The sequence below is a fragment of the Schistosoma haematobium genome, chromosome ZW (assembly GCF_000699445.3).
Source record: "Schistosoma haematobium chromosome ZW, whole genome shotgun sequence".
In the NCBI taxonomy this organism is placed as follows: Eukaryota; Metazoa; Platyhelminthes; class Trematoda; order Strigeidida; family Schistosomatidae; genus Schistosoma; species Schistosoma haematobium.
The window spans coordinates 84337378-84362114 of NC_067195.1; the positions used below are offsets into that span (position 1 = coordinate 84337378).

Genomic DNA, 24737 nt, shown 5'->3' on the forward strand with positions numbered 1-24737 from the left:
GTATGATTTTTACCTCCCTTTTTACAAAGTTGTCATTTGAGTTTGTATAACACGGTTGTACTAAAAATTTTTCTAAATGCCAAATGAATCAGCGAAATTAATCAATAAATTCTTCTCCTCATAGTTCGGTTAAGGATACAGGATAGTCCCCAAGATCGAAGGTGTGTCTCATTATCGAGTACATAAACGTATACTTGGTTGATGAATTGCATTAAAACATTGGATAAATATTTTGATTTGAAAAGACAACATATGTCCCACCCAAAATGGTAGTTTTAAACTTTTATACGACAATCATTTTATGTATAAGCTTACTAATATTTGGTATTTTCAGTATTGAAGCTGGTAAACTTTTACCATGGCAAAGTTACCAGCTGTATCCAACTCATCGTTCTGGAACTGGGCAGAAAACTCTGAAGATTATACCTGTTATTCCCGCAGATGAGACAAGTATGTTTGCTCTTCAGAATATTGATAAAAAACGGTTATTGGTGGGAAGCTTTGTGTAATTGTTTATATCCTTAATTTTCATAGGAAAGTTTCAGACTAAAAAACGTTTTAGCGCTTGTGCTGATGATTTATTTTACACTGAAGAATCTATGAAACAAAATCTGGTCTTATATAGTTCTCTTATGGAATCCCCATATACCTTTAACCACTCAATGAGAATAATATCTAGAGCTTGATAAGATTGATCATTTATTGGTTCAATTACCTTTGAGCTTGGACTTGAATAAGGGTAAGAAATATAGCACTTGAAACCCTTTGTGTTCGGATGAATTATGGTATCGAGTATAAAAAGTTTGTTGTAGCCTCATGACTGCTCTAATAATAATGTGATCAGTCTGCTTATCGACTTTGACCGAATCAATAGGAGTCAATCATCTATTATCGAAAGTTGGTTAATGCAGTTAAGCATCCGTAAATTACAATCCAGGTGATAATATAAGAATTAACTGTCCAAAACTTTAACAGCATTTAGAAGCCGAAGTATTTCAAAAACAGATTAAAAAATATCTTGAACAGTAACCACAAATAGTAGTATATATTTGAAGGTTTTAAGAAGTTAATGAGGTGCTGAATTCGTGTGCAAGCTTTCGAATTAATAGTCTAATTGCTAAAATTATTATTCAGCTAGATTCAAACTCCTTACTATGTGGCCACCAAGATATAATCCAGAAAGAAAATAGCATAACATTATTCTAGGAGTTAGAAAATGATTAATTCTACAAAAAGACCAGTCATATGATGTACATTTAAAAAGCTCTTATTACTCTTCGAACTGATAAGGTGAAAGTACAGAAATCTAGTACTCTGTTAACGAGAAATCATCTGCACGAAAAGTCTCACTACTTAAAATTGTTCATCAGAAATTATCCAGGAAAACATAGGTTTCTACCTGTCTCTTGTGAAGAGTCCACGCATATTAATAGCATATAATAGCATGCATTGATTAAAGACGTTTTAAGAACCTACCTTGTTATCAAATAAAGGCGTTGCCTATAAACGTTTACATATCTTGAAGGATCAAAGTTTAGTCTTGTCCTTAACTCCATCCGATATTTACTCGCCTTGCTCGATGAGATCACTTTGCGTAAGTTTTTCTGGTCTAAGAAAATGGTTCGTTGGACATTAATGAGCTGGAATGGGATTAATATGGATTAGATCATATTAGAATTCCAGATAGATACTTTACAAAAACCTACAGCTTTGTGAACTCTTATGTCTTCATAGATGACCACGATATTATTATTGAGTTTATTAATCACTTCTGGTCGAAAATAAGATGAAATCTACCCAAAAACAAACAGAAAACTATCCTCACAACCTGAACTGTGGACCACAAATTCATTTTAAGCTTCTGGATTCCTTTTCTATTTGGTTAAATGTTTTTCCTGGGCATTCAAGTTTTCAGTCAACATCAATTCTTTCAGGTTTGTTTGATTAAAAGTCATTTGGGTGATGTTGGAATTTGTTTTTGATCATTTAGGGCTAAAATCAGTGGAAGAGTAGGAAAGGATGATAAAAAGGCGTTTCTTATCCTACTGCTTACGTTTTTCCTTAATAATAAGATATACTTCATATATCTTTGTAACCTTTGGTGTTTCTTAGACAAAATATCCACCAATAATCGTATTGTATAGCTAGTTGTTGCATACAAGTTTGTTCATCGTAATTTTATTCTCCACTATGTTTCTCGATATTTCTTTCCACTTACTTAGGTACACTTCAGTTGACTGACTATTACGCCACATATTTATTTACCAATTAAGTACAGCAAAATCAGTGGGTGATTGACCCAAACCTGCCTCTTTTCACTATGAAATAAACCTATAACTTAGTGTGGGAATCTTGACATGGTCTATGAGCTGCACTAATTTCTTTTGTTTTGTAAATTTTAGATTCTGACAAATTAGAAATAGTTTCACCGCCTACTGTTACAAACACAAATAAAGATCCAAATACAAATGTGTAAGTGATACTTTTTTTCCCATATATCACATTTATCGTTCTCTTGTATCAAAATAATTACTTGGAAGAAGCACAAATGGTGTACACTTCTTTTTGTAGGTGAATTGTTTGTCAATATTGATTATTACTGTAATCACCATCGGTCACGTTCCCAACAATCAGTTTCCGTGGTACTTGAATCATGTTAGAAAATTTCAATAATGGATTTTAATTCGAACTAGAAACGACCAGGATTGAGGAAATCTAAATTTGCCATAATTGTATGTTATATATTAGTGACCCATTATCTGACTCCACTTAAATCGTATTATAATTGTTACAATCATAATGGAACGATCCGCCAAATAGATCAATGAGTAGAGTTGACACGAGGACAAAGTACCGATAAGATAACTCGATGTGAGCATGCCCATATCGCTTTTGTACTGCCTCCGATAAATGTGTCGGATTAGAGATTGAGTCGTGTGAGTTGCTCGTCGATTAAGTCGGCCTCTTAGTTCGTCTATCAAACGCTTAGAGTTTGAGATGTTCACCGTCTACGTAGATTAGCAGGGTGCGTTTAGTTCGAAGTCAGACTCACCACTCTAGTGTTCCTGGAATATCTGACTCATTAGCTCACTCGCCTTCGCCATTGCGCGTCATTTTGTCTTGCTTCGCTTTCCGATCAACGATTGCACAAAATATACTTATTCAAAAATCCATTCTCGTATTTGGTTTATTTAATTCCGTTATTCACCAATGCGAGTTAAGTCGATAATTATATACGAGGATTGGCGACATGTATATTTCGACAACGATAGTCACATGATCAAATTGGAGTCGGATATTCTAGGGTCACTAAAATATTGCCATATTATAAGCAGAAAAATATAGTAATCTAATATTTAAGCATTAGTATAATTGAACTAGGTACACATTACTTTTTGCATCATAAGTTTATACTTAGTAACAATAGCTTAATTCTTTCTAGTATATATAATGGAATCAGCGGCTAAGAAGTAATTTCTAGAAGAAAATTGTTTCAAATACCTTGTTTATTGACTTCACTAAACAGTTCATGAGTATTGAATTATGGACCGGGGTAAAACTATACTAAACCGACGACTTCAAGATGAACTTTAAAGTAACCAATAAAAATGGCCAATTGGGACGTGTCTTTCGTGTAAATATAGAATAATGATAAAACTACAGTGGTCTAGTAGTTTTAACATCATTAATAAACTTTTGCTAAATATCGATCATAATTATGTATTCAATCCAGACCATAATTCCTACTCCTTTATCTTTTAGAACCTAACTACTAATTCTAAGACCCCTCGACTATAGTTTCTAATCCTAGAACTCCTGAATCCTAACTCTTAACCTTAATATACCTAACCTTAACACTCCTTCCCCCAACATATTGACCTTAACAGTCTATTTCACAAGGAAGCCATCATCTATTCCTTTAGAAATAAGAAATATGATGAAAATCATGAGCTCCACCAACAAGTTATCCGCAACAGTGTTTTACATTCACACACTAGCTAGCTTACTTTTGATTGATCGTTTAATGTCGTCGGCATGGTATAGTTTTACTTGAACCGATCGTGATCGTACAGGATTTTTTTTTCATTAGATAATATATACTAAGTAAAGTATGGTTTAAATTTTCAACTTAAACATAAGGTGCATGAAGATGCTTGATGGTATAGTTTTCTGATGGATTAATAACATGTTAGTTAAAAGGAAGAACTGTGTAAAATAGTCGTTGTATATAAGAATTCTACTATGGAAACAACCTTATTTATGTTTAGATATATTTATCTTACAGACAGACTTCAATTACACATACAGTACATGTTCATGGAAAACTAAGGTTAAATAATAAAAGATAATTAGAAATATAAACAAATTATAAAATATAAAGCTATAAGTAGCGTAATATTAACACCCATAACCTCGAAAATATAACACGGAACTAGGAAAAATTACGAATGCCCTGGTATGGTCGAGAGCCGGGTGGGTTCGCCCTCCGTCTTGAAATACTCTCACACGGCCACGCGTATACAGCCTCTGCCAGAGAAGTCCTACTCACTGCCTTCTCGTGGCGGGGGTGTTGTTCACAAAAATGAGAGGACGAAAAGCGAATGTCCGGCGCTTTAACCGGATTCCAAACCAATGGTGCACATGGGCTCCAGTATCCTGAGGGAACAAATGGCGTATGAACCAATCGTTATTCACCGACTACCATTGAAACTGCATCTCCTCACGATGCTCCACTGCCTTGTGGATCAGACCTTTAGGTCGAAGGTTCGGGGAGTGGCCCCCTAAGAAAACCACCTGCTTCGGTTTGGGCACCCGGGCAGTATCTCAGCCCGCAAACAAAAACATGGTAAACTATCTACTTATGAAAAATATTCCTCTCGCTCCAAATAACAATCAAGTTTCTCTGGGATTGTCTATTGAAGAAGGGTGTGCCTGAGAAGTTTATTAACATCCTAAAAGCTCTATATACAAACACCTCAGGCAGAGTGAGGGCATACAACCACCTCTCTCCATTGTTCCATTCGAGCAGTGGGGTTAGGCAGGGTTGCCCAATCTCACAATTCCTCTTCAACTTTGCCATCGATGACATTCTGGAAACAGCTCTGATGAATGTAAGCAATGGTGGTGTGGATCTGTTGCCTGGAGAAAGACTTCTCGACCTTGAGTATGCGGATGATATTGTCTTACTGTGGGATAATGCTCAAGCGTTGCAATCCGCACTTAATCAGTTGGCAATCAGTGTCCGTAGGTATGGTATGTGCTTTGTACCTTCGAAGTGCAAAGTACTTCTACAAGACTGACAGGATTCTAATCCTGTACTCACCCTGGATGGTGAGCAGATAGACGTAGTCGAGAAGTTCGTGTATCTGGGTAGCTGCATAAGTGCTGGTGGAGGTGTGAGTGATGAGATCAATGCACGAATAGTGAAAGCCAGAGCGGCTTATGCCAATCTGGGCCATCTTTGGCGCTTTCGTGATGTTAGTCTGGCTGTAAAAGGTCGGATCTGCAACGCGTCGGTGAGAGCAGTTTTGCTCTATGCTTGTGAAACCTGGTCTCTCCGAGTTGAGGATGTTAGACGACTCTCTGTGTTTGACCATCGTTGTCTCCGAAGAATTGCTGACATCCAGTGGCAATACCATGTCAGTAATAGAGAGGTTCGGCATCGTGTGTTCGGGCACAGAGATGATAATCCAATTGGTGTCACCATCTTGAAACACCGACTTCGGTGGCTCGGACATGTTCTCCGAATGTCGTCTCAGAGAATTCCACGTCGTGTATTATTTGCCGACTCTGGGACTGGTTGGAAGAAGCGGAGAGGTGGTCAGTGTATGACATGGTGTCGTGGTATGAAAGAGAGCTGCAAAGGACTGGCTTGTGTTGGTCCTTCACGACTCCCTGGTTGGGGTCTGAGAGATGGTGCAACACAGTGGCTAGAGACGTAACCAAATATGGCTCAGAATAGAAGCCAGTGGCGATCCTGCTGTAACCTTCTTTTACTTTCTTCATAATAAAAAGTTGTTGTGTCTTCCTTAACTGAAAGATTTCTTCTGATTGTACCTTTCTGTTCCCCCATTTTTACCATTATTATTACACCACCTTACATCAATCTCTTCGTTATAATTCCCTCTTTTTTTCCTTCCCCTTAAATTCCCATTGTTTTGTGTGGCGCATATATATTCCGCGCACTCTTGTACCAATATGTATGTGTTCAAATAAATAAATAAATAAATAAACGAACGAAACGTAGATCATGAAATAGATACTTTTTCTTAACAAACTACTGGACTCTTGTAATTCAACTGATGATCACTAAATACAGACTTATTTAATCCAGTTTGTGAGACGGCAATTGATAATACTTGGCTGCACAATCTGAAGTAGGCGGATGCGTGTTCCAACGTGAAATCTAGAGGTTGGAGCTCGAATAACTTAACCACCACCACTCAGACGTGATATATACATATATATACCTTTAATAATAAATCAACTGATATCTTTTCAGGAAGGAAAAGCTTGGTAAATCTTGTCGTAAGGTCCCTCTTTTGGTCACTTTTTTCTGAAACTAGTCGAATGTTTAGTTATCTTATTTTGTAATTTAAAACTTGTTGTAACGTGTGGACTGCAGGTTTTGATAAACAGCGTTTTAATGATCGATTCGGTGACAGTGACACGTAAACACGTACGGACGACCTAGAGTCCTGATTGGCCCTGCTTCGCTGCCTGTCCTAGCCAGTTGAGTCAAGAACACAAGTCACAGCCTCTGAGTTATGAATCATTGTATTTCAGACATACTTTATTTATATACCAAACAAACGAACCACATCGTACCATAAAATAGAAAACAACATTTACACAATATTTAACAAGCGAAATAAACATCGACCAATAGGAAATGTACATTCAAGGTCCAAGGCCACCATAGACTTAACACGATAATTATTGGTATATTTTTCCGACTATCATAACAAAACTAAAAGAATTTAAAAGTGTTATAGGTCATCAGTGAAAAAATGGGAACAATAAAGATTCTAAGAAGTATCTAAACTCAGTAATCTAAAGGCGATATGCTTGCCACATGATCAGAAAGTTCTAGGGTGTTTTATAGTATTTCTTAGACTGTTATTATTTTGTAGTACAAACTAACATCAAATTGATCAATCCAAACAAACTGTCCTCGGAATAACAGATACTGTCTCTGATAAATCTCGATTAAGCAATGAGAAGATGAAGGTTATCAGAATTATGTGATATATTTGCGCAATATATTTCGAACAATCTGATCACACATATACTTGCTAAGACATTTTTATATGAAAACTAAAAGGTCAACTAGACAGGTTAAAGGTGAGCCGTAACAAAGAAAAATGAAGTACACAAAAGCAATGTGATAACAAATCAGTACTACCAGGGTAGGTTTTTGAACACATAAAGGGGGGGGGTCAGTTTCCATATAGCCAAGGCTTCAATCAACCTTACTATGCGCCCTTGAAGGCTTTTGTACGACACTACAAATACTGACTTAATATCAACCTTATGACCAGTCTCAACCAAATGTTTCGCAATGGAGGAAGATGTCTGTCTGTCCTGTGATCTTATTTTACCATTGGAATTCATTTGTTTCTGTAGCCATTTGTGTATGTGTTCCGCCACCCTGTTATTGTTAATTCCGTAAATCTCATTACCAATATTAGGTAAGTTTGGACATTGATCACATTAATAATATGATCAATAATAAGAAACAAAATAAACAAGGTCATTGATAATTAATTCACTGTAATATACGTTCACTAAACCTTTCGATGTTTTAGTATAAAACAGAATGATTTTCATTTGATAAATACCTTTATAATATTTCTTATCTGCGCACTGTTCATTAGTGCATTATTATGCATATTCCTTGCTGATTATTGCAATTTCTGATTGGAATGTTTCCGTTGTTACTCAATAGTACCCATGACTATTTAAAAAATAGCTAGACAACAAACAAATCGATCTACATTTGTTTGAGACGATATTAAATAATTTAAGGTATTTTGTTAGAGTCGTAGGTTAAAAAGATAATTGGCGTTAGTTACCAAAGTTTATTTCTGACAAGTGTTAAGTAATTTACTCTTCTTTAGAAAAACTTAAATATAGACATTGGTTATCAACCTAATTCATTAAAATTACCGTTAAAGTTTGTTAGATCACTGATCATTGGCGTGCTACTAATGATTGCTTAGCTGATTTAAGAAAGATCACAATTATACACATATTGATCAAATGCAAACCATTGAATCCCGGCTTAGTTTTCGAAACAAATTGTCTCCATCATGGGCCCTGAAACTCCTTAGTCCAATCTTGAGCGGAGTCAGGGGCATATGATAGTGAGAAGACAAAATGATAGACATCATCAACATAGAGCTTGGCACAGATATGCATTGCCTAAGTTACCATACCACATTAGCACAACGAGATCTAAATAACAAAATAGACCCAAATAATGTAGTAGCAATGTTAAAAAGAAAAACCAAACCTTGAGAATATGGTCTGAAAAAGTATAGTGAAAAGGCATATATGAAAAGATACTGGAATTTAAGATTGAAAGAAAGATGAAGGCTCAGTAAATCTTCACCATTGTGAACGGTTCTGGGCGATGTCACCTAAAGTCTTCAATTACTGACCGTGGACATCAACCCGGTAGTCAACATCTACCATGATAGCTCAGAACAAGTCAACCACTTCGTGGGCTGATTCCATCAGAAGTCATGTACTAGAATAAAACTGCTTCCTGTTGTTCCACTGTTTTTAAGTTGTCTATGTAGTCAATTCGTAATGTAAACCACTGTTATACGAGTACTTTGTTGATAAGTATCGGATGTCTCTAAAGTAAAAAACACACACTTACATGGTAAATATATTGAAATACCTTGCTATTTTCTGAGATAAATATAAAAGGCTTTCGAATTATGAGTTTGTGAGTTAAAGTGCTTCGATATCCTTCGACTTTCCTTCTTTCAAACGATCAAGGTATATAACGATTATATAGAGACATCAAAATATATCTCTATAGGATATTGTGATCAATATCGGTTGAATCAAAATTTAGCAATACTGATAAAAACTGCCCGTTAAAAGGTATGTCAGTTGAATTAGACTAGACTACATTATGGTGTTAGTTTACATTATTAGGCTATATAGCATACATTTATTCGCCAGTTCATACTTGTAATAAATCTCCTTCTATAATAAAGACCACGTAGATCAGATCTAAAACATGTGACAACGTTATCAAACTTTTTAGTTGTGACATTTATAATTTTATGGTATCAGTAAATCTACTTTCATATAATAAATTATTTATTCATTAATAGTGAATTTTACTCGACTATAGTTTACTCAAGATCCAATCGAATAATAATTAATGCAAAAAATAGACCAATGTGTTCAAAACCTGTATTTGGTGTAAAATAAACTTATATCTGTTCATCTTTTCTTCTAATTCACGTTGATTTGTCTTTGCTCGCTTTATACAGTTGTTGCTATTCTATAAATCTGAATTCTATATTTTAACTGTCACTTCATTGCATCTCGATATGACCCAACTTCAGAATATTTTGGCACATGTTGAAATTTGTACCACAATAAGTTCTGTTATAGTCATTTTGAATTTCATTGTTTAATAATCCATCATCTACCCATCACTTACTGTTTTGTTCGGACTGACCGTACTCAATTGAAGAGATACGAAAATTTGAGACGTTTAAGTTAATTGGTTATCTAATTATCATAAGAATGATATATATATATATATATATATATATATATATATATATATATATATATATATATATATATATATATATATTTGCCAGGGTGAAAGTGATATGTTAGGGAAAATAAATAAATTTCCTTGGGACCGTGACATCAGTGCATCATATTATTTCTATCATAGGATAAAACCAAAAGCTCACTTAAAGCCGGAATAAACTAGTTGGGATAAAACATTGACAATCGTGGTCTACAGTCGATAAGACATGTAGTTAACTCATGTTTTCAGTTGTATGTTGCGTGGGAAAAGCAAACAAGTTTAATATTCATCCCAGCTAAGACTTCGTTCACTATCTTGTACGTTTAGCACATGTCTCGTCTTTACATGTAACTAGTTAGTATTTGAATTTTTTTCGTATCTTCAGCAATATTCCAGTACTTCACTTCATGTCTATACAGATAATAATTATCCTTCTTAATTAAAATCCTATTTGCAACTAGAATTACAGAAATGTCCTCCTGCAGTACACATCAATTGTCATCTTCAAGCGACAAACAAGCTCGAGTTCATCAAATGCGTGTCGATGAGTGTTTATCGTTAAATCATGTGTTAAAAACAGATTCTTATGATAGTTTAAATAGAAATGTCCAAAAGAATAGTCCTCTAAAACCTGCAATTACATTGAAACAACTTCTGAACAGTAAACTTGACGGTGATACTCTTCAAACAACCAATCTGATTAAAGATGAAGTAAGTAAACAGAATTAAAAATGTATTTCATGTATGTCTGTATAATTGTAGCATTTTACGTTCAATGGTTTTTAAATCTAGCAGTGTAAAGTTGACGATCTGTTCATCTTCGTGAAATTAGTGTCTAGTACTATGTCAAGCCTACATGAGTTTTTCTAGCTTGAATCACATTTCGACCATCTCAATTATTCACCTTGACTGTTTTTATATGAGCATAAGTGTCCATCTCTTACCCTACCCATCACGTCGTTAGATTATTTTTGTCTCGTTATAAATATCAGTCACACTTGCTTTCTCCGATTTGTTTCTCCACTTCGTTACTCTGATTGTCTGTCAGGATCAATGGATGAAGTACATATATCCAAAATTCATTCTCGTATTTGACTTTTTTATTCCGTTATTCTCTAACTCAAATTCAGTCGATAATTATGTACGAGAGGACAAGTATATTTCGTTAACATCATCATATGATCAAACCGGAGTCAGATCAACGGGCCACCAAACATTCTCTGCAATATTTATATACACCTCGCATCCTCAATATACGTTTACTAGCTTCAACGAACTTTCTTGTTTTGGTTTCAATCTTTTTACAATGGTTTCTTTGCTTTTGGTTCAACTAACCAATAGTCATATATGGAAAATGATCCAAGCGCCTGGGAATTAATTCTGTAGCAAAACTTTCAAACTCAGTTTACTGTTTTGCAGTTTGAACATCAAATTACTAGTGCACGCCTTGTTCCTCGCATTTTAGTTTTACAGAAGCTACTGAGCTGGGTTTCCTTAGAAAATTAATTCTTATCATGGATCGTCTTTTAGTACTTTACCGACGTGTACATCTCTGCGTACTCACCATAAAACTATTACCTTATTTCTGACTAATTTACATTAAAATAGACCACATAACAACCTTTCTTTCATTTCATATCAACTAATTGCAGTTACGCTAATAACGTTTTGATACTTCATTATAACAAAATAATTTTCAAACAATTGTATGTAAAATTCATTTCATAGCAATTAGATAGTATGATAAAAACTTGCAGTTAGTTCCTGAAATCATTTTTAATCAGAAATCCTATTTGGCTCAATATCTTGTCTAACTGATTTAACTCGGTTTATTTAAACACAAACCGATACAAGAAGGCACCAAATATATATGCGTCACACAAATCATTCAATTTGTGTATGGGCTGGAATACTGCCCGGGCGCCCAAACCGAAACACGTAGTTTTCTTAAGGGGTCACACCCCGAGCCTTCGAGATAAAGGTCTGGTCCACAAGGCAGTGGAGCAACGTCAAGAAATGCAGTCCCATGATGGCCAGTGACCAACGATTGGTTCATACGCCATTTGTTCCTCAGAATCCTGGGGCCCATGTGCACAGTTGGTTTGGAGTCAGGGTTTTCCAACTTCCCTAGGTGGATCCTCCGTATCCACCAACCCGGTTAAGGTGCCAAACATTCGTTTTTCGTCCTCTCAATTTCGTAAACAACACCCCCGCCACGAGAAGGCAGTGAGTAGAACTTCTCTGACAGTGGCTGTATATGCGTAGCCATGTGAGAGCACTTCGAGATGGAGAGCTGAATTTCTCCACTCTCGGCCGTACCAGGGCATTTGGGGGCCACTCAACTTTAAATTTATGCTTATCAAAGATTGTGAATCCTTTAAAACAACTTACTTACTTACACCTCTTACCCCTCGTGGAGGAGCATAGACCGTCCGCCAGAATTCTCCATCGAACTCTGTCCTGGGCAATCCTTTTCAGTTGTTTGCAGATGCTTTTGATTCCTGCTTCCAATGATCGACGCATTATGTTCCTTGATCTTGTTCTTTTCCATTTCCCTTCAGGATTCCAAGTTAATGCTTGCCTCGTGATGCAGTTCGATGATTTCCGCAACGTTATATCCTATCCATTTCCACTTAAAACAGCTACATTTATATTAATTTATGATTGGAAATCATATCTACTGAATGTAGCTCATTTTAGGAAACCACCAATTTTCAATCGTGAATACCTTCGAAATAATTATCGTTTTTATTCAGTCCAGTAATTAAAATGATTAGTACTGAATTCTAAACATAGAAAGAAAGTCAATTGATAAGCTTATATCACCTTGCAACTGAGTTAGTAAAGTTGTATTACATATATTGCAGCACTGCCTAATAGAATTTCACTAAAAGTAATTTCCAAACGGCTGAGATAACTTACACGAACATGACGAATTACTAACTGGCTAGATTGGAAAACAGGCAGTGATTCATATTCTGTACGAAATATGAATAAAAAATAAACAGAATTACCAATACTTTGATTTTTATTGATTCTGTGCATCATATAAGATTGTCTGTTTGTTCCCTTTTTTAACTACCCATGTCGTTTTGTCATTTATTTCCAAGTATTTGTTTTTTTCTTTCGTTTTTATCATTCGGTGATGTTCCTTTTTGAACGGAACTTTTATATAGCAACTCAGCTTAGGCTTCAGTAGACTTTGGTTACATATTTATTACGTTGTATGATTAATACTGAATATTCTTCATTGTATTAAACTAAAAACTAACATCGTACCGTAAATTATCCTAAAATATAACAGCTTCCAGATGTTTTCTTCAGTTTTGAAAATGATACATGTACCAAATATTAACTTAGTAATGAGATGAATACACACATGTATTTCGACTCTCCTGTTCCTAAATTTGTGTAAACTTTTCTCGACATAACTAGTTGCGCTGTTTCATTTTTAGGTACCTTCATCTGTTGCTTCCCATACATCGATACAACAAACCTCATTGAAAGCATCGCTAGATCAAAAATTAGCTACATTTTATTCCCGTTCACGCTTACATCATCTTTCTTCTTGGGCTAAAGATCTACATAGCTTAGTCGAAGAGATGCGTAAGAATCCTGAACATAACTGTGATTTAGGCATGAAATGGTATAATCAAATTTCAAGCGATTTATCTCCATCCAGAAATAACAAAAAAACGATTGAGTTACGTGCACGATATGTTCATTGTAATCATTCTAATTCTTATCCGCTATCAAAACCACAAAAGCCTCAAATTATATTTCATATTGATATGGATTGTTTCTTTGTATCTGTCAGTATTCGAAGTAGACCAAAACTCAAAGGTAATTATTCCATCAAAATTTTCCGTATTCTGTATATTTTTTAAAATTTAAGTGAACTAGTCACTTAGTGTATATATATTTATACAAAACTATTTAAATTAAAATCAAGAATGTGTATTACTATATGATAATTTTGTTTACGTATCAGTATGCATACAAAGTCATTTTATATGAAATTTTCTGTTTAAAACATTGTCAAGCTTTAATAATTATGTACATTATTTCAGTACACGTAGTTGTAAATGTTCTCCAAATAATTCTCTTTCATTAGTTTTCCACATAACAGTGAGTTCATTAATTGACTGCTCTAAATCATGTTATGATTTACAGACATATGTTTAAAAAAAATTGTAGTGTTTGTCTAATAAACAAAATGATCATAGCATACATTTTTGATGGCGTAGACGGATTGAACTCATAGTACTTTATATTTATTGATTCACAAATTCATCTCTTGTTCTGTGAGTAAGGTCTATCAAGAACATTTACAATTTCTCAAACTACAGGTTTACAGGGTTGGTAATACATTTTCATTTACTACTCTTAGATCTTCAAGTAATGAATGTGGTATTAGATAATGAAAATTTATTCATTGAATAAATACTTAAGATTTATAAACTACTGAATATTTCTATTTTTATTTATAGTAGTCGATTTTAATAGTGATCTGAACTGGAACAAAATATACATTATTAGTTCCAGAATCGAAAATCGTTCCTCACATAGATTTCATAATTCTTAACAGCTGAAGTTGTAGAATACCACAAAACATATCAATGAGACCATTTTTATTTAAATGAACTAGAGAATGAAAAAGATTTGTAGCTCAATTTCATATTTATAAGTGTTGAGATATCTTGGTTTGACTGTTTTGATTGAGAAGTATTCATTGTCATTTCGAACTACATCATAAAGAAGTGAGCCTTTCAGATACTGATTGCAGGTCAACCTAAATATCATGCTTTTGGAAATTTATTGATATTCTTAAAGTTTCCTTTATATAGAATATTTAAATGTTTCAGTAAATAATAAATATTAGCACAAATCTAAGTTGTTAATTCATGCGAATGTGATCAATAAATCACGCGGTCAGAGGTCAACTTAATAAAACAGTAAACTTGATTCTAAATGCAAATCCTGCGAAAACCACTTATCATAAACAAAACCCCTAGAACGCACTTATTCGGTATTTGTGAAGTAGTTTTAAAAATCTCACTTTTATTCTATAATGTCCATAATGACAATAAGAGCTTTATAAAAATTAACACCATAAAAAGATACGAATCCCTTTTCCGTATGCAGTTCAGGTAAAACAAATTGTTTCAGTATTGTGTTCCTCTACAGTGTTAAAAACGAAACCGTGTTAAGTTGATCCAGTATACAAGAAGTTAAATGGAATACATATTTCATTAACATAAATGCTGTCTTTTGATTATGTAGTCAGCAACGGGCACTAAAAAACCACCTTCATTTTTTTTTATCCCTAGTAAAAACTTACAGTCTTCCTGATTACATCTAGTTTATGGTGGGGATACTCTTGTTAACATCTCATGCATCATTACTGTATCCAGCGAAATCCACTGGGAACTAAATGGCCTACGTATGACAGAACTATCTTAGTAACAACTCAAAGATTTGAGTAGCATTGCAGATCCTTAAGTTTACATATTAATATGATAATCCGAGGTATTCAGTTAATTTGAACTAAACAAATAGAAGATTTATTGTAAAAACATGAGCATAATTATTTGGAAAAATTTATCGATCACTAACGAAACTCTGACACGATTGTACAAATTTCACCAATCTACAATGATCATAGTTTATATATATATATATATATATATATATATATATATATATATAGCTATAAAAGGATCTCACCATATTTTGTTTGTACTAGTATATGATGTAGTTGAATCGATCTGACTTCCGAATTCATATATTTTACTGAAACTTGAAAAATGTGAAAAATTATGTTCATTGTGACTTTCCAACTATCTTATATATTTTTCTTTCATCAGACAAGCCAGTTGCTATTACACATGCGAAAAGCTCACGTGGTTTATTTAACGACATTAGAAGTAGTAATAAGTAAGTTGTATTCTGAATCCTTTGAGTTAATTTCGTCATGTAATTTATTCTCTTCACTTATTTTCCACTTACTGATAGGAAGTCAGTCAGCTACAACGTAGTACCACATATATACATCAGTCCAAGTTCCCATACCTCATTAGCACAGCAAGATGAACACTAAATTCATAGAAGTAGTTACTTTAATGGTAGTAATATATAAAAAGGTTGTATATAAGGATATAATACAGGAAGAATTAGTTAGCAAAAAGATATAAAGCAATTTCAATCTCACGGTTTAAGGGAAAACATAGTGTATACACCTACACCATTGTGATGGATTCTGAGCCACATCACCCAGTCTCCAGCCAATCGTTACGATAGTCACGCAAACCTCAATACTGATAGGAAACTTCAATTCAGTAGCCCAAGGTGTGTGATGCCATTCCGGTACTTCTGTCGAGACTAATGGTCCTTAGGTGAGGTCACTACCTAAGTCTCAAATGAAACCCTGTCACAAGCGGTTAAGGCGATAATAAAAACTAAGTCCTCACTTTATTCGGTACACATATACACACTCTCTTATCCATGTGTTATTCGCATCGGTTTTGAAACTCTTACTTTCATTGTGTTAAGTGACTCTGATATAGTGAGGAAAACATTTTTCATAAAGACTCCGCAGAGTTTGGTTACATGAAAACATTAAAAAGGACAAGAAACTAGACACATCGCCTGTCCATTTCATGGCTCTCCGCTTCCGCTGGTTCGTTAACTATTTTTTAGCTTATTATACAACTTACGCTATAAAATTTTAAAACCTAGTATTCATATATAGTCGCATTGATGATAAATATTCATAGCACAGTATTATTGTCAAAAATATATCGTAACCAAATCTATGCTTTGTTTAACTACCATTATAGACACACGGAATCGATGTCTGAAGTTGCTTCCTGTTCATATACTGCTCGTCAGGTAAGTGTAATTAAAGTTTAAATACCTACTTGTATCATTTAGAATTTTCTAAATTAGCACTTTCAGTGTAAGTTAGATATTGTTTAGTTAAAAATAAACTTAAGATTTTACGAAACACAAGGCCAACTTACACATAAATCTAAAACTATTAATTTTCCACATTGCAAAAAATACATGAGTTAAATGTTCATATAATCCAACATAAATGAATAGCTGTAAACTCTCATTTCCCTTCCTTGAGAGTACCGAGTGATAGGCACCTACTTTTAATTCCGATAGAATAGCACATGATAGATACAATCTATCCTCTCTAATCTGAATAGGCTCCTAGCTTTCAATTATTACCCATTAATCAACAAATACTTTTTTGATATACTAGTCACTATACATGTAGCCGATTCTAGAAAGGATACATCCCATAACTTTGTGATTTGAATAAAACCTCAATGTATTAATTGGATGCTGAGAACATATTAAGTTGGATCTCTTCATTTATCTCTATAACTAATAGTATTTACATTATCGTAGATGGAATCACTTATGATCATTATTCTTAAACTAGAAATTTTAATAAACACTTCATGAGGATAGAGGAAAAGTTTATGAATTATCGTTCCGGAGAAAGACTAAGTTTGAAGCAACTTTCAAATAACTAAGTCTCCTAATACCAGTTACATGGTTTTCTTATTAGAATAATTTCTTAGCGTTCTTGATACATAAATTTTCATACGTTTCAGGCTGGAGTGAAAAACGGAATGCTTCTAGGAAGAGCCAAACAACTATGCCCAGACTTAATTGTTTTACCGTATGAGTTCGAGGCTTACAAATCAGTATCAGAGCTGCTATATAATACAATTTCTCGGTAAGTCAGTTGCTTTTGTACTTATTAACGGAAATAGGCTTGTAACACTAACCTACATTTTCGTCCTAAGTATGGCTTTCGGCAATCCTCGATACCATACAAGTAACAAGTCCTCAGTTGTAGATAGACAATCAGTGAGAAACCGAACGGTGCAGTTGATTAATAGAGTTTAACCATACCTGCCAGTATTATTGGACGATTTCCACGCCATATCACTGATCGACTGAAGTTTCCTATGTGGACCATAGGATTCCGCCTACAAAGCCATATACTAGGATGGAACATCTTTCCCTTGATTTATTATCTAACAAAAGCCATTTCAGAACCATAGCTAGTTTTTCATCTGCTTTTCTTTTTAGTGGAATATATCTGAAGGCCCTTACATGTTTCGACAGTTTTCTTTACAAAATGAAAGATGTCTGGATTTTGATTTCACTGTTATTATGAAACTTCTGTCTAAAATTTATATTGGTCTATTCTATTCCGTAAATTATAGCTTCACTCGAGACATCCAAGCGGTAAGCTGCGATGAACTGTATGCTGATTGTACAGAACTACTAACTTATTCGAATGAAAACGAGATCAAACCGAAACTCCATGATGGTAATTGGGAAGTTACCTATCAAATCATTAATCCGTTAATTTTGGGTAGTTATATACGAGAATTAGTAAAAGACATCACTGGTGGATGCACAGCTTCTATTGGATTTGGTACAAGTAAATTATTGGCACGTTTAGCCACAAAGAAGGCTAAGCCCAACGGCCAATATTGGCTTCTTGGCCGCTCTGGAAGCGCATGTCCAAAACTTGATAGGCCAACAAAAAGGGGAAGCTGGAGGTGGTATTCTTCAGAAGAGAATGTAGAACAGCTAGATGTCCACTCGGAATGTGAATTAACCGGCGATGAGTACAAGTGGCTGTGTGACCTACCCCTCACTGAAATCCCAAGTAAGATTTTTTGATCTTATATAGATAGTATACTGGATTAACGCATTACAGCTATATTTATACCGCAAAATATATTCTTATTTTCTAGGTATCGGCAGATCCCTAGCAGGTAAAATATTTCAAGCATTTGATGCAAAAACGTGCGGCCAACTGATGTCCGAAGTCTCTCACAATCAAATCACAAACTTACTTGGAAAGAAGACTGGTAGTCGTGTTTACATGGCATGTCGCGGAAAGGTTGGTCTAAGTTTTTCGCTTGCATTTTAAATGAAACGGATAAAATAGTCCATTAAGTGAATACTACCAATCAAAATGTGAAACACGAAGGTTCACACACACTATTTTAAAATGTCACTGAATAGTGCAAAGAATATCTGAAGCTTGGATGAAAATCATTACGAACTTCACCACAATTGTATTAAGATCTTTTAAGGTACTAATCGGGCTGAAAAGTGATGACTTTTCTTGGCTATTTTTGTATGGAGGTAGGTGAAGGATAGAACCAAACAATATTCTGGTTTCAACGCTGCTAAAATCGTGATATAAAACTTGAGTAATTAATGATCAACTATTTAGGTGATATTTTTCTATGAAACTACGTAAACATTAGAAAGCCGCTCTCCTGCTATCAAATCATGATCAGAATCGTCCAGTAACTCTGTTTATTAGTTACAACACAACATAGGTTGAGCCATAGTCGTGAAATTTCCGTGTTCCCAGACAACTGTAGCAAGTTCCACGCATTCGTCACTAAGTTCTTTGTGTAGCTTCACGCGACAGTAACCTGTCTTGGTTTTTGATTGGTCCTCTGAGACTTTTGAGGATGTTGAAATTTACAGTAACGTTTTCTTCAAGAGCACTGTCAATATAACAGCGGCATAAACCAGCCTATTATTCAACTACTGAGACATTGAAGCAAACATAACGCTAGTCGAGTCATCAAAATAAAATCCTATATGTTGAACTGATTAGCGATTGAAATTTATTGGCGGTAGCCCTCATTTTACATTGATGTCACTTATCAGACCTAATTTTTTGTCTTGTAAACATCTCTTACTATTTTAGGATTTGGATAGTTTGCATTTCGAGAAGGAATATAAATCTATATCAGCATCAATGAACTACGGAATTCGATTAAGCTCAGTAAGTTTCCCGAATTTGAATTTCTATTGGTGTACGAATTTTATTCGTGAAGATAATAAAATCAAAAGACCAAGTTCATCAAAACCACATCATTTATTAGATCAATACATTTCAAAAGTCTGAATGGACACTAACTTGTTAAGACACTTATATGTGAGAAGTAAAGGTCAAATAGATAACCAAGATATAAATTTCAAAAAGGGCATTAATTAGTCGATAAAGGAAGTACATAATTTCTCAAATTAACAGGAGAATGTTGATGAGAATCAGATATATTTGTTGAAGACAGTAGATGGATGATAACTGTAGTGATCGCTCATGAAGTTTTGTAGGATAACGGGACACTATTAACGTTCATCGAAATACAAAATTTATCGAATAGATACCTTACACAGTTGAGTTGGAGCTGTCATCAAGAAAATCAAACTGTTGTGTAGTTTAGAAAAACCCTATTGTTCTACAACTTACCAACGAGATGACGTCACCAGAAATCTGAAACTTTAACTATAGCAGATAAGTCATTCACCATAATTAGCTCTAGGATTAGAGACGGACAAATTCCTTCTGCGTACTGGATGGAATTAAGGTTACGAATTCACATATGCGTACCAAAAGAGATTAAAAATTTCGTATGTTTTTACTTTTTAGATCCGAATAACTTTTGTTATAGTTTTCATGATGGATTAACTTCAGATGAAGGGACTGACCAAATAAGCAATAATCATGCACTTAAAAGTGACTAACTTCAGCTTCACGCAAAAGTTGTCACTGATGGGATTTAACCATACCAAGAGCAAGATATGTATCAACATAAAATTGGATCACTGTCGCGCTATATCATAAACTGACTGGACTACTAAATTCCTAAATAATGGTTTAATAATAACGTACTCGCTGCGAGACCTGTGTGTTTTGGGTTTGATCCTTTGTGCAGCTATTTGTTGGCTATTTAACCCCTTTGTCTTAATAAATCCTTGTAAACGTAAATGTTTTGTGTTGCAAGCGGTTAAAAAAATCTGTCAACTAAATAGCTTTTCTTGTTTTATTAAAAACCAATATTGTTGGCGGCCGACCCTCAGTCAACCATCTAACAACATAAAACTAGGTACATATATGCGTCCAAGTTGCCATACTTCATTAACATAACAAGATGAACTTTGAATTTATGGAAGTAGTTGATTCAATTATGGTAATATATAAAAGAAACATGGCATATAAGGATATAGTACAGGAAGAAAGAATTAATTCGTAGAAAGATATAAAGCAATTTTAATCTCACGGTTTAAGGGAAGACAAATAGTATATACACCGACGCCATTGTGGTCGATTCTCAAACATATCACACAGTCGTTACCCCAACCAAGTAGTCTGCATATACCAACATGGATCAGATTAGAAGTTAATGACTTCAAGCATTAATGCCACGTTTTATTTTGGCTGCCCCTAACATTCTTCCAACTATCCACCACAACATTAGTCAGTAGTGCGCGTCGTGACAATCGGTGTTCAGGCATACGTAACACGTGGCCCAACTATCTCAGTTGACGAAGTTCTAAAACCTCACCAACTGATTCACCATCATTCCCTAATACCCTGCGTCAAACCTCACTATTACTCACGCGGTGATCTCAGTGCATGCGAGCAATATTTCTAAGGCATTTGTGATAAAATATAAGTGACTTACAAGTGTCTTCTACTGTTAATGCCCACGCTTCGCAGCGTATTCGTCCTTTAATTGATAGACGGGTATCTTACCTTCGCCATAGGTGACATAAGTTGGCAAGAGTCTAACAGATTTCGTCACACACCAATCCATCGGGGCTGATTAGACTTCCAATATGAGTGAAGTTGTCGATGCGTTCGACTACTTCACTCCCCATAATTAGTTCAGGTGTTCACGCAGACCAGTCCTGAAGTAACAATCTGCATTTAGAGAGGGAGAAACGCGTTCCAAGGAACCTGGCATTGTTTCTCAGTGCTACCAAAGGGACTGAATTTTATCAGTGTCCTCGCCAAACAGGACTATGTTATCTGCGGTCCAAGTGAGAACAATTCTGTAGAGACGATAACAACTAGACACAACTGTTAAAAAAAATCATGGCTTAAACCGAATGCATCACAGACTAAAAAACTTTTGAGACTCTAGTGCAACGGATATTTTAGATTGGCTGGCATCATGAAATATTACCCGCATTGGCATCTAGCATTCTGTACCAGTATAAAATAATGGAATCTTTCTGTCACCAGCCCACAATCAATTACTCAGATGAGCACAGTTCTTTACTATTTCCATTGATTTTTCGAGAAATATGGACATGATATTCTCATGATCTACAAACAAGACAAAAGACTTTTAATACAAAACGCAAGACGCCATTCAGAAACCATAGAAACAATATTTCACATGAAAATGTGGCTATAAATTAATGCAGTTGTGTAATCACTGCATCTAGATCTCTACTTGATGGTATTTTGTGTAGCAAACGTAGAAAAATCTTGTGGTGCAACCACATAGTATGCTGTAAAGAGGTACAACTTTCATCGTTGCTATTGACCAACTCTAGATAGAATTAATGTAACACCATTCCATGCAACATATGCTAAAAAGATGATGTGTGGTTCAGTAAGGAGACTAATGAAAGAAACTATATTTTACATTAGCGAAGGAAACGACTCAATATTTCCAGCCGAACAGCTAAAACAACTATTTAGTTAATTCAGGTTTTAGTGAACTCGGATATATTTAGAGTCGAAACGTACGTAACTCAACTGCGTATTTCGGACAGCAATCATATAAAATACGGTTTGGTTTTTCAATGAGATTTGTTGATAGTGGTTGGTACACACCTATGTGAATAACAGAACCAGGAAATAAAATATACATATCGAATTCCAACTTATTGTGGATTATAATGAATCATCCCTATTTTTTGGAATTTACTCAGAAAATGTGTCAGTGTACATAATTAACGATCCAAATTTTACTGAAGATGGAAATATTTATTTGATATGGAAAAGATTTACTGTTTATAATTAAACTTTTAGCAATCTGAATTAGAAGCCTTAGTACATTCACTATGTGAAGAATTGAGCTCTAGAATGCGAAATATTAAAATGAGTTCAATGAATGCCGGCTGTGTAGGAAAATCGCTAACCGTCAGATTATACCTACGACTTCCTAACGCACCCGCACAGACTTCAAAATATATGGGTAAGTGGTATGGAGTGTATCTTTATAATGCAATTAGTTTCCTATGTACTTACACTTTTTCCAATTAAGCTTACTTATACACGGACGTTACATGTCACTAAATTATTTGAAAAGAAAAATACTTCGTTTATAACTTCGCGGCATTCCTTAACTCATCCGTATTCATGATACCGATTAACTACAGAAATGCCGACAGTGTAACTTGAACTTTCAAAAGTTGTACGCCCAAAATATATAAACGCTTGGCAACTGAAAATTGCATAACCTGAACCAGTACAGAATAACTAGTTGTATTTCAGCTTATTCTTGATTCCGTTTGTTAAAATGACAATATCACCAAACATCAATAAAAACTACCACAATAAGTAAAATATTTACTCAATTATTACAATATCATTACAAGACAGTAGTAGGTATATAAAAATTTACTACTAAATATCAACTAGTGCACTGGAATACACTAGGTATCTAAAAATCTATCGGGTAAAAGTTTACTAATTAAATCGATATAACATTAACGTCTGCACCTGCTGTCCTGTTCAAAATCTTTAGCTTGAAAAACATGGGCAAACGGGTTATTTAGATAAAGACAGTACTATACTCGTTCGTGCATTCGATTAATTAAGCATCCTTCGCACTAAGCTAGATAAGCGTTGAAAAGTATAAGTGCCGATACTTTTTAATGGTATTTAAAGAGAGTTAATCTCATGAAGAACGTTGTGCTACTTTTGGATTTCTCTAAATAAAAATTTTCGAAACATCTATTACATGTAGTAATATATGTCATTTGACTCAGAACTGACAGCATTTATAGTAATAAATGAACCTCATGGTAAGTTAGTTGTTTAACAATGCGAAAGCGGATTAAGGATTGTAAACTATGTATATGGGTCAGTTTAGAAGTCCTTACTATCAGGATAAACACTTGAACATAAAAAGGTTCTATTTTTTATTATTTTTCAACGATACTGGGAATAATTCGATCGGAAAAGACGCGCTGTGAGATATGAGTGACAGTTTTTAGCTAAACCGACGTTTTTTTAGTAAATAATGTACAGGTATGTAAACAAATATGTCAGCACCGCTGAAATAATGTTTGATGCATAACGTGTGAAACGCACGGGGATTCTTAGTAAGTAGCTGGGTTGTTAATATGTTACGCGAAATCAAGCATCAATTAAGCAACGACGGAAGACAGGCCTACTCATTTACATTAAACTTAAGCGAATATCTTATACGTAAAATTAAATCTACTTTTACTGCGCCTGTTGACTGTTTTGTGTTGTATGTGAAAAATTCTAGTTTTGGCTTACACCTGTTTCTCGATCATTGGTCGGATGATCGAATCAATTTAATAACAAAGTTTAGAGTTTTGTCCTACTGATCTAATTATTTAATTTCTACTGAAGGACCATAAATCGCAAATCTTATATCTCCATAATAGCATTTCCATACACAGGATGCGCATTTATCGATGCACATTCACGTAAAAAATATAGTATGAAAATGTTATCTACAAAATACAAACGAAATAAAACCCCAAATTTGCGTCTTATACATCATTTAATTAATCAGATATGTATTTTCAATCTCCAGTTATATGATACGCAAACAAATCGATCCTTACTTCCTAATTTAGGTCATGGTTTATGTTCAATAACCAATCACACTATACAAATGACTGAATATACAGCAGAACCTACAATCCTTTATCGATATGCAGTAAAAACAGTTAATCGATTATGTCCTGAACCAAAAGATTTACGGGGAGTGAGTTTCCTATATATTTTAAGTATACTGAAGTTATTAAAACATATTATCTAGCTTCCTAGGAAACCTTTATTTTTGGATGGATATACAACAGAATTAGATTTAATAAAATATTTTCTGCA

General features: G+C 34.5%; 1 protein-coding gene across 5 annotated transcripts in view; it reads left to right on the top strand.

Moving 5' to 3' along the window:
- Positions 1 to 24737, top strand: part of REV1_1 (deoxycytidyl transferase) — a 43161-nt gene that overhangs the window by 13525 nt on the left and 4899 nt on the right. For 3 of the 5 annotated variants that reach the window (XM_051212518.1, XM_051212515.1, XM_051212516.1), the window contains 12 exons: positions 335 to 450; positions 2403 to 2472; positions 10252 to 10501; positions 13246 to 13633; positions 15658 to 15727; positions 16630 to 16681; positions 17419 to 17543; positions 18040 to 18491; positions 18580 to 18728; positions 19557 to 19634; positions 22680 to 22845; positions 24485 to 24615. In XM_051212518.1, coding sequence (XP_051072699.1) covers positions 335 to 450; positions 2403 to 2472; positions 10252 to 10501; positions 13246 to 13633; positions 15658 to 15727; positions 16630 to 16681; positions 17419 to 17543; positions 18040 to 18491; positions 18580 to 18728; positions 19557 to 19634; positions 22680 to 22845; positions 24485 to 24615 — 2047 coding nt within the window. Of the gene's footprint in view, positions 1 to 124; positions 3627 to 10251; positions 10502 to 13245; positions 13634 to 15657; positions 15728 to 16629; positions 16682 to 17418; positions 17544 to 18039; positions 18492 to 18579; positions 18729 to 19556; positions 19635 to 22679; positions 24616 to 24737 lie in introns of those variants that run through there. The other 2 variants (XM_051212514.1, XM_051212517.1) reach the window with 2 other exon arrangements.